General features: G+C 36.8%; 1 protein-coding gene and 1 pseudogene across 1 annotated transcript in view; one reads left to right on the plus strand and one right to left on the minus strand.

The window, feature by feature from the left end:
• The window catches only part of MRPS35 (mitochondrial ribosomal protein S35), a 43585-nt gene that overhangs the window by 25754 nt on the left and 6097 nt on the right, over window positions 1-11734 (minus strand). The window contains exons 3-4 of the mRNA NM_001075619.2: window positions 10862-11029; window positions 8689-8749 (exon numbers count right to left, since the gene is read on the minus strand). Of these exons, the coding sequence (NP_001069087.1) occupies window positions 8689-8749; window positions 10862-11029 (229 nt within the window). The remainder of the gene's footprint in view (window positions 1-8688; window positions 8750-10861; window positions 11030-11734) is intronic.
• Window positions 8-1114, plus strand: LOC781532 (proteasome maturation protein-like; annotated as a pseudogene).

The raw sequence follows: 11734 nt of genomic DNA on the forward strand, positions 1-11734 counted from the left end.
ACGGAAGTGAACGGCAGGGCCAGCTGACCATAACAGAGTGAGAATTTGTGTGTCGAACAAGTTGAACATGAATGTCAGAGGACTTGGATCTCAGCTAAAGGACAGTATTCCAGTTACTGAGCTTGTCAGCAAGTGGACCTTTTGAAAGTCATGATCTTCTTTGAAAAGGTTTCTTGTGTGAAAAATGAACTTCTGCCCAGTCATCCTCTTGAATTATCAGAAAAAAATTACCAGCTCAACCAAGATAAGGTGAACTTCTCCAACACTGAGAAACATCCAGGGTCTATCTGCATCACTAAAACTGCAGATGGAATTCAAAGCAGGGCAGCAGGTTAAGCGTCTTCCATTTCTTCCAAGCTCAAACCTTTCACTGGATATTTTGAGGGGTAACGACGAGACTATTGGATTTGAAGACATTCTAAATGATCCATCAAAAAGTGAACTAATAGGAGAACCGCATTTGATGGTTGAATATAAACTTGGCTTACTGTAATGCCGTGTGCTGTTCATGGAAGTAGAGGTGTGCGTCTTGTTTATAGTTGTCTTTTTCCTATAATTTGATGTGTACAACATTACAAGTACTGACACGTTAAAAAAAAAAAAATCAGTTGAAGGGAAGTGAAAGAAGCTCTGAAGAGGCTCTAAGAGGGGATTCCCAGGTGGTCCAGTGGGTAGGACTCAGTGCTCTCACTGTCGTGGCCCAGGTTCAATTCCTGGTCAGGGAACTAACATCCACCAAGCCATGTGGTACAAGCTGTACCAGAGAACTGAGATGTTGTCAATCTTCTTTCAAAAACTGAGTCAACAGGGCCTCTAATTGTAAAGCCTGAGTTACCTTTCAGTTCAGTTCAGTCGCTCAGTCGTGTCCGACTCTTTGCGACCCCATGAATCGCATCACGCCAGGCCTCCCTGTCCATCACCAACTCCCGGAGTTCACTGAGACTCACGTCCATCAAGTCAGTGATGCCATCCAGCCATCTCATCCTCTGTCGTCCCCTTCTCCTCCTGCCCCCAATCCCTCCCAGCATCAGTCTTCCAATGAGTCAACTCTTCGCATGAGGTGGCCAAAGTACTGGAGTTTCAGCTTTCAGAGTCACCTTTAAATGATCCTTAATTCATGTTTCTTTTGACTTCTGAGCTCCTGGCACTAAATGGAAAGAATAGACTTCTCTGCATATTCACGCAAGACACCCAGTCTGGAGAGAGTGGGTCTACGTCTGAGATCTGGGCTACAAGCAGAAGTTCTAAGCCCGGAGAACACTGCTCATAGCACAGAGGTGCAAACTCAGGCCTCAAATGGGAAAAGAAAAATCTTTCAAGGAAACGAGTGAGCTCCCAGCCTCCTGCAGCTATCAGTACAATACCGAGGCACTCCCTAGGTGGGCAACTGATTTCATTTTGCCTTTGTCTATCAAGTTAGTACACAGTACAGGGCTCCCAGTCTGGGATGAAAACTTCTAAGATTATCAGGTTCCCCTTAACAGAAATCCCATTTCCTAAACAACCTCTTCCCAAGAAGAGCTAAAACTAATAGGTTGCTTAGATCAAGCGCATGAGACCCCATGGACCCATGCTTTCTCCAACAACATTTTCCCCAAGCTAACGACTTTCTTATAGTAGCCACTATATTTAGCTCCCGTTTAGACTTTAAAATCAGTCAGCAAAATGTCACTCCAGATTACAGAGACTTTCCAAGACCTGGGACTAAATATATGTTAGCAAATTAAGTATAGCTCACACCATTCCCTAAATACTGTGTTTAAGAGATCAATACTCAGACACTCTGAGGGGAAAGAAATAGCTTTGCCATTAAGAACATTTTGACATTTAAATAAAAGGAACGGAGCAAAATTCCTGGGGTTAAACTGCATTCCCATTATGGACTAATCCCAGTATCCTGTACTATAAGATGCAGCAGTGCCAGGCACTTTGTAAGACAGACTAGTTTGGGGAATTTTATGAGTTACTGAGTTTGTACTGACCTTTTAAAAAAAAAAAAAAAACTTTGGATAAGTTATTTCAATCACCAGATGATAATTACAGTTTTTAAATTAAATTGCCCGATTATATGTTCAAAAAACCCCAGCCAACTGGAAAGTACATAATAGACCCCTCTCAACCTTTTGTTCATCTGATAGGTAGAGCAACAGACTAGAATTTGGAAGACCTTGGTTTTTACTTAACTTCTGCCACTGATTATTAAAGTTTTGGTAAATTACCTAACTTTCCTGTGCTTCAAATTTTCCATCTGCAAGTCAGATACAAAATCTGAACTGACCTACTCTGAAAGAAAACTGAGAAGAAATACTTGAAAAGCCTGTGAGTTATTTGGAAGATATGATCTAAATCTAGAAGCTGGCAAAAGTATAAAGGCAAAATTAAGGAAAGATTAAAACATTCACTTAAATATTATAAAATATAATGCTACTCTTCTAAATGTACTGTATATAACCCTTTCATTTAAAAACTATGAAGTATTTTCAAACTATCTCATTACCAGTTTCTAAATTATAAATGCACATTAAAAAATAATGTTTAAAAAACAAAAAAAGTGGAATTTATCACAGGGTAATATATTTGGTCTTCTGTGTGTTCTTTCCATTTCGTCTTGGTCTCTTCAGCATCTACTAGGTCTCTACTGTTTCTGTCCTTTATTGTGCCCATCTTTGTGTGTAAAGAGGGCTTCCTTGGTGGCTCGGACAGTAAAGAATCTGCCTGCAATGCAGGAGACCTGGGTTCGATCCCTGGGTTGGGAAGATCTTCTGGAGAAGGGAATGGCAATCTCCTCCAGTATTCTGGCCTGGAGAAATCCATGGACAGAGGAGCCTGACAGGTTGCAGTTCACGGGGTCACAGAGAGTTGGACACAACTGAGTGACTTTCACTTTTTCACTTTTGGGTGTAAAGAAGGCAGAGTGCCAAAGAATTGATGCCTTTGAACTGTGGTGCTAGAGAAGACTCCTGAAAGTCCCTTGGACAGCAAGGAGATCAAATCAGTCAATCTTAAGGGAAATCAACTCTGAAACCATTGGGAGGACTGATGATGAAAGCTCCAGCATTTTGGTCTGATGTGAAAAGCCGACTCACTGGAAAAGTCCTCGATGATGGGAAAGACTGAGTAGAAGAAGAGAGGATGAGATGGCTGGGTGGCATCACTGATGCAATGGACATGAACTTGGGCAAACTTTGGGAGATGGTGAGGGACAGGGAAGCCTGGTGTGCTGCAATCCATAGGGGCACAAAGAGTTGGACACGACTGGGCGACTGGACAACAATCCATTTGTTAACTGACTCTGCAAAGGATCAAAAAATTACATATGATTTGTATCATATGGGGCACAAATGTGCACCAATGATCTCTGTCAGTCTAACACTGCTGCTGCTGCTAAGTCGCTTCAATTGTGTCCAACTCTGTGCGACCCCATAGACGGCAGCCCACCAGGCTCCCCCGTCCCTGGGATTCTCCAGGCAAGAACACTGGAGTGGGTTGCCATTTCCTTCTCCAATGCATGAAAGTGAAAAATGAAAGTGAAGTCTCTCAGTCGTATCTGACTCTTAACGACCTCATGGACTGCAGCCCACCAGGCTTCTCCATCCATGGGATTTTCCAGGCAAGAGTACTGGAGTGGGGTGCCATTGCCTTCTCCGCAGTCTAACATTAGGCACCAACAAATAAAGAAACATACAATCTAAAGGGACAGAAGTTCATCCTAATGTCTCAAAACAGAAGATAACATAACTTAATGAAAATAAAAGAGATTTTTCTTCCCTCATTTCAAATATAAGGTTATTATTCCTGCCTTTTAGACCTCTTTTTATGATCTTTTCATTTTTTCTTCTTCCTTTTAATTTTCAACTGGAAGGCCCTTAACGAAGCTCATATTTCATCATAATCATTTTACTACTTTATTTCTCCTATTAGCATAATCGGGCCACCTGTGAAGTTTCTGGTTTCATTTCCTTTTCTGAAAAGCCTTGATAACTATACTAAGCAAGTAGACATCACCTTCAGATGAACATGGGAGTGCATGCATCTCAATACTCCATCTTCATTTCCTTTGGATATATATCAAGAAATAGCATTGCTAGATTATATAGTGTTCTAATTTTCATTTTTTTGAGGACTCTCCATGGTGTTTTCCACAGTGGCTGCACCAATTTGCATTCCCACCAACTGGGCACAAGTGTCCTCTTCTCCACATCTTCATCAACACGTTACCTTCCTGACAATAGTCATTTTGGTGCAGTGATTTTGAATTTTTTTCCCCCTGATAATTAGTGACGTTGAGCATCTTTTCATGTACTTATCAGGCATTTGTAAATCTTTGGAAAAATGGTGTCTATTTAGCTCTGCACATTTAAAATCAGTTTTGTTTTTTTTTTTTTTACTATTGAGTTGTATGAGTTCTTTACATATCTTGGCTATTAACCTCTTAACAGATACATGACTTGCAAATGTTTTCTACCATTCCACAGATTGCCTTTTCATTTCATTGATGGTTTTCTTTGCTGTGCAGAAGCTTTTTAGTTTGATGTAGTCCCACTTGTTTATTTTTGCTTTTCTTGCCTTTCCTTTAGGTGTCAAATTCCTAAAAATCATTGCCAAGACCAATGTCAAGGAGCTTACACGCAATGTTTTTCTCTAGGAGTTTTATGGTTTCAGGTCTTATGTTCAAGTTTTTAATTCATATTCATTTTTGTGTATAATGTAAGAATGTGGTCAAGTTTCATTCTTTTACATGTGGCTGCCCAGTTCTCCCAATAACATTTACTGAAGAAACTATCCTTTCCTGATTAAGTGTTTTTGGTTCTTTTGTCACAAATTAAGTAAACAAATACACGACTTTATTTTGGAATTCTGTTCTGTTCCATTGATCTATGTGTCTGTTTTTATGACGAAACCATACTGTTTTTTGACTACTACTACTGCTTTGTAATATAGTTTGAAATCAGGATGTGTGATGGCTCCAGCTTTGTTCTTTCTCAAAACTGCTTTAGCTATTTGAGGTCTTTTACAGTTTGTTCCATGTCTGGGAAAAATACCTTTGGAATTTTGACAGAGACTGCATTGAATCTGTATACTGGTTTGAGTTTTATGGGTGTTTTAACATTATTAATTCTTTCAATCCGTATCTTAACACTTATTGGAGTCTTCTTCAATTTCTTTCATCAATATTAGTTTTCAGTATACAGATCTTTCACCCCCTTGGTTAAATATATTCCTAAGTACTTTATTCTTATTTTTATTATGTGTTCATATATATTTTACTTTTATTTCTTCCAGTTTTGAGACATAATTGGTATATAGCACTGTATTAAGTTTTAAGCGCTTTTTAAAAAGCTGGCTTAAAACCCAACATTAAAAAAACTAAGATCATGGCATCTGGTCTCATCACTTTATTGAAAATAGGAGCGGAAAAGGTGGAAGCAGTGATAGATTTCCTCTTTTAGGGCTCCAAAATCACTGTGGATGGTGACTGCAGCCATGAAATCAGAAGACATTTTGCTTCTTGGAAGCAAACTTATGACAAACCTAGACAGTGTATTAAAAAGCAAAGACATCACTTTGTTGACAAAGGTCCCTAGAGTCAAAGCAATGGTCTTTCAGAATTGAACCGTAAAGAAGGCTGAGCACCAAAGAATTGATGCTTTCGAACTGTAGTGCTGGAGAAGACTCTTGAGAGTCCCTTGGACAGCAAGAAGATCAAACCAGTCAATTGTAAAGGAAATCAACCCTGATTACTCATTGGAAGGATTGATGCTGAAGCTGAAGCTCCAACACTTTGGCCACCCAATGTGAACAGCTGACTCAATAGAAAAGATGCTGGGAAAGAGAAAAGGCAAAAGGAGAAGTGGGTGGAAGATGATGAGATGGTTGGATAGCATTACTAACTCAACGGACAAGAACTTGGGGAAACTCCGGGAGATAGTGAGGGACAGGGAGACCTGGTGTGCTGTAGCCCATGGGGTCACCAAGAGTCAGATACGGCTGAGGGACTGAACAACAACTGTGCAATTTAAGGTACAGGGCATAATAATTTGAATTACATAAATTATGAATGATTATCACAATAAATTTAATGACTATCCATCTATAAATACAAAATAAAATAAATAGAAAAAAAACTTCTCCCTTGTGATAAGAACTCTTAGGATTTCTTCTCTTAAAAACTTTCATAGATAACATGTAGTAGTATTAATTATATTTATCATATCATACATTACATCCTTAGTATTCAGTTACCTTGTAACTGGAAGTCTGTATCTTCTGACTGCCTTCATTCAATTCTTCCTCCCCCCACCCAGTACTTTATTCTTTTTGGTGCTATTGTAAACGATTTTCTTAACTTCTCTTTCTTGATCTCCTTCTGAACTCCCAACTTCACTGCGGAAAATGCAACTGATTTTTGTATATTAACTGTATCCTGCAACTTTACTGAATCCATTTATTAAGTTTTTTTTGAGTCATTAGAATTTTACATGCATAAAATAATGTCATCAGCAAGGAACGACAATTTCCCTTCCTCCTTTCCTACGCCTTTTGTTTCTTCTTCTTGCCTAGCTGCTCTGGCTAGAACTTCCAGTACTATGTTGAATAAAAGTGGTGAAAGTGGGCATCCCTGTCTTGTCCTGATCCTAGAAAAAAAGCTTTTAGCTTCTCATTGCTGTACTATGATATCAGCTTTGAGCTTATTATATGTGGCCTTTATTATGTTGAAGTTTGTTCCCTCTATACACACTGTGTTGAGTTTTCTCATGAAAGGATGCTGAATTCTATCAAACACCTTTTCTGCATCTATTGAGAAGATCATATGATTTTTATCTTTCATTTGTTAATGTGATACGTCACATGGGTTTACTTGCAGGCGCTGCACCACCTTGCATCCCTGAAATAAATCCTTCTTGATCATGGTGTATGACCCTTTTAATTTACTGTTGAATTTGGTTTGCTAATATTTTGTTGAGGAGTTTTGCATCTATGTTCATCAGGGATATTAGCCTGTGTTATTTGCCTTTGTAGGAGAAGGCAATGGCACCCCACTCCAGTTCTCTTGCTTGGAAAAATCCCATGGACAGAGGAGCCTGGTGGGCTGTAGTCCATGGGGTCGCTAAGAGTCAGACACGACTGAGCAACTTCATTTTCACTTTTCACTTTCCTGCATTGGAGAAGGAAATGGCAAACCACTCCAGTGTTCTTGCCTGGAGAATCCCAGGGACGGGGGAGCCTGGTGGGCTGCCGTCTATGGGATGGCACAGAGTCGGACACGACTGACGTGACTTAGTCCGGTTTTGGAATCAGGATAATGCTAAGTTTATGACTTTGGGTCTTCTCTTCTACTTTTTTGGAAGTTTGAGAAGGATTGATATTAATTCTTTAAATGTTTAGTAGAACAAACCAGTGAATTTGGAATTTGGGATTAACATATACACATGATTATACATAAATAACTAACAAAGACCTACTGTATAGCACAGAGAACTATACTCAGTATTTTAAAATAACCTATAAGGGAAAATAATCTATAAAAGTATACATAGATTTATACATATGTTTAATTGAATCACTTTGATGTACTGCTGAAATTAAGGAAACACTGTAAATCAACTATGATTCAATTAAAAAAAAATCACCAATGAAGCCATCTGGAGTGACTCAATCTCCTTACTAGTAACTGGTCCATTCAGATTTTCTATGCTTGCTTCAGTCTTGGTACATTATATATTTGTAGGACTGTATCCATTTCTTCTAGATTGTCCAATTTGCTGGCATAAAAATGTTCACAGTAGTCTCTTAGATTCTTTGCATTTCTGTGATATCAGTTGTAACATCTATTTCATTTTTAATTTTCAAGCCTCTTTTTCTTGCTAGATAAAGGTTTGTCTGTATTGTTTATCTTTTCAAAAAATAAGCTCTTATTTATCTTTTCGGTTGTCTTGTCTTAATTTATTCCCATTCCAACCATTATACTTCCTTCCTTCTACTAACTCTGGGCTGTTTGTTCTTCTTTTTCTAGTTCCAATTAGGTGGCTTAGTTGATATTTTTCTTTATTCTTGCGTAGGCTGTTATTGCTATAAAATTACTTCCTGGAACTGTTTTTGAGACATCTCATATCTCAAGATATTTTCTGATGTCTCTTTGATTGCTTCTTTGAATCAGTATGTGTTTAGGGGCATGTTATTTAATCTCCAGCTGTTCGTGAATTTTCAATAGATTTCTAGATTTGAAATCATTGTGGCTGGAAAAAATGTTTGATGTGCTTTCAATCTTCTTAAATTTTATTTAGACTTATTTTATGGTCTAACATATGATTTATCTTGAAATCATGTTTCATTTGTACTTTAGAAGAATGTGTATTCTACTGCTGTTGGATGGAATGTTCTGTAAATGTTAAATTCATTTGGTCTAATGTGTAAGCTTAAATCCAATGTCTCCTTACTGATTTTCCATCTGGATGATCTACCCATTGTTGAAGGTGGAGTACTGAAGCCCCCTACTATAACTGTATTGCTTTCTATTTCTTCCTTCAATTCTGTAAATATTTTCTGTATATTAAGTGCTCCAATTTTTGGTGCCCAAATATTTACAAATACTATATTCTTTTGATAAACCGACCCCTTTATCATTGGAAATGAGATTCCTGTTAAATTAATAAAATATTAAGTTCATATTATAAAACAACCACATACCTTTAAGAGCCTCACAGTGCTTTTTAATTGCTACAGGAGTCAAATGCAGAAAATTGGGAATCTAAAATAGAGAATTTTAAAGGATAAATCAGCTAAGTGTCTTTGTTTTTTGTTTGTTTTTTTGGCCATGCCATGCAGAGTGGGATCTTAGTTCCCCAACCAAAGACTAAACAAGGCCACAGCAGTGATAACACCAGGCCCTAATCACTGGATGGCCAGGGAATTTCTGACTAAGTCTCTTAAAAATATGAAACACAATTTTCTCATAAAATTAAATCATAAGCCTCACAAACCTTGTAATAAATAAAATCTATTTTTTTAACAATACTGATTCCATGTCACAGATGTTGCAAATTTAAGAAATGAATTTCCTGAAATAAAGATTCTGTACCAAGTATCTTATAAGAATAATGGTAGAGAAAAAAACATTATTTTTATAGTATTATTCCTGCCACAAATCTACAGGTGTACATATTTCCCTTATGAAACTGAAAACACTTAAAGACACAGACCATTGTTTAATAATCTTAATCCCCCTGGAACACATACCACTGCAAGACATTTTCTGTTCTATCCTTAACAGACATTTTATGAATTGAATGGAATGAATAAACAAAGCAAGGAAATCTTAAATGAACAGTTAAATGAACTTGGGAATATGTTTATAATACATTGAAAGGTTCACTATTTACAGGGCCAATGAAAACTTAGGTAAGGTCAGCAATTTGATTCCTTCAAATAAATAATTAACACTTCCTGGGATATTTTTAAAATAATGTTAAGCATTTAAAGAGAAAATTTAGTTTAAAGAAACTTATTTTGAAAGAAAATCTGAATAAGCAGAAAGTTCCCCCAAACATTATGTCTGGAATCTTAAGTACCAATCAGAAAATGGTTATTTTAAACAAGAGAAAACAGACACCAAATAGTGGGATTATGGGGGTGAGTGACTTCATTTTCTATACTTCTATTTTTGAAACGTGACTCAACGTCATAAAAGGAAAAAATAATAGTGAATGCTTACACAGGATTTACATTGGCACGGCTTTATGAACTCTGCATATATTACCTCAGTTTACAAGCTTTAATCCATATGGCACTTACTGGGAACAGATCATATCACTGGACTAAGCATATAGGTGATTCTTGAAAGGGACAGCATGCATTAAATGTTTGGATTTTTATATTTATTAAAATTCCATTCACGACCACCATTACAACATTATAAACATATTGTTACTCTCTCTCACAGTGATATTTTCCAAAGTTTTTTTTTTTCTTTAAACTAAGTTGAATTCTTCTCTTCCATTTGAAGAAAAGATTAGTTTTACAAGTGTTCGCTTTATCTCTTGATAAAGCAATAGATTTTGTTCCCTTGTCCAAATTTCATCTGCCTGTCCCCAGCAAAAGATGATCCCCTCTCCATGTTACTATCTCATTTAAAAAAAATTTTTATTTACTATCTCATTTTTTTACCATCAACTTTTAGCAAATTTTTGTTTTTCATGAAGTAGAAAATACAGTTTCTCTCATTTAGTAGAAAATACAATTCCTTGATGATAATTTTATTGTAGGTAAAAGGAAACCATCTAAGACATGCATTCCCTGGTGATGGACATTTATATTTTAAGAAGTCTACTTTTCATATATCACAATAGGTGCTATCAACTCACTATAGATGCATTTAACTGAAGCATTTAACATGACCTATTTTGCTTCATGAAATAAAGACGTTTAAGGACTATAACAATAATACTAAATTAATTTTCTGGGAAGTTTTTACATTTCTTTTTTAAAAGTAAAAACTTCACTCCCCCCCAATTCTCACTCTCAAATTAGGTTATTTCATTTAGTTCTGTTTGAAAAACACAATATAGAAAAGATACAATAGAAAAGAAAAAGTCAAAAGGAAGCCACAGGACCAATTAATTACCCATTCTTAAATGCCTAGAATTCTTTGAGCCATCTTTACCAGGGATAAGTAAAACATAGTATCCATTATTACCTGCAAAACAACTGAATTAAAATATAGTAAGCTGAGATGCACTGAACCTTGAAGTGCTGCAGGGTGGGGCGGGGAGTGGTGAGGGCAGGGGGAGGGTAGGTGTCAGAGGGAAAAATCAACATTTCTTTAAATATAAGTTTCAGCCAATGAACCAGCAACTTATCCTACCTTTAGAAGTTCCAGATTTCCCTCCTTAGCCATGGGCACTCCCCTTTTTACTGGATAACCCATTCGAACAGGAAGAGGTACTGCGGAGGGTTTAAATGGAGCTGCAACAGGGTAAACACTAGGCCAGTCCTGGTCAACAGACATTTTCTCTGTCCTGGGAGGTAGTGCCTGAAGAATGTAAAACAGTTTAATATTTTAAATATAAACATGAACTTTAATTTTAAAGGAAAAAAGGTACAATTAAGAGAAACACAAGGACTTGCAACCTATATAAAATCTGACGTCCCCTAACTGCTGCTGTTGGAAAAAAAAAAAAAAAAAACCTACCTAGACATCCTTGGCAGTTTCCTTAAACCCTGTGGAAAGGAACCCTTTAATAGCACATTTGCTTTACAAAAAAATTTTCTCTTACTTACTGAGTCTTTTAGCAAACTTTCTGCATATTGTTTATGAAGGGGTCAGTAAAAGTATATTTTGAATAATTTTTAAAACTTCAATGAAAGTCAGTACATGAGATGACAATGAGAATTTGAAATAAGGAAAAGAAGAAATAAGAAAAATAAAGAATAAGAATTCAGAAATAAATTAAGATTAAACTAACTGAATAGACACATAATAAGAAATGTCTTCCACGCCCAGAGAATAGCTACACGATAACTTAAGTCAATCACATTAACATTTATTTTTTAAACTGTATTTGACAGATAGGGATGGCCAGCATTCCCTTTAAACTCAAAAGGAAGGTTCGAAGATGCAAAACTAGGCAACATCCTTCTCAACAACAGACCAGTGTAGCATATGTCCTGGAAGCAGTTAGTACTCCTGTGAAAATGAGTACTCTATATGATTATAAATGGTGCCACTTCAGTTCAG

This window comes from Bos taurus, chromosome 5 (assembly GCF_002263795.3).
Source record: "Bos taurus isolate L1 Dominette 01449 registration number 42190680 breed Hereford chromosome 5, ARS-UCD2.0, whole genome shotgun sequence".
NCBI classification, from domain to species: domain Eukaryota; kingdom Metazoa; phylum Chordata; class Mammalia; order Artiodactyla; family Bovidae; genus Bos; species Bos taurus.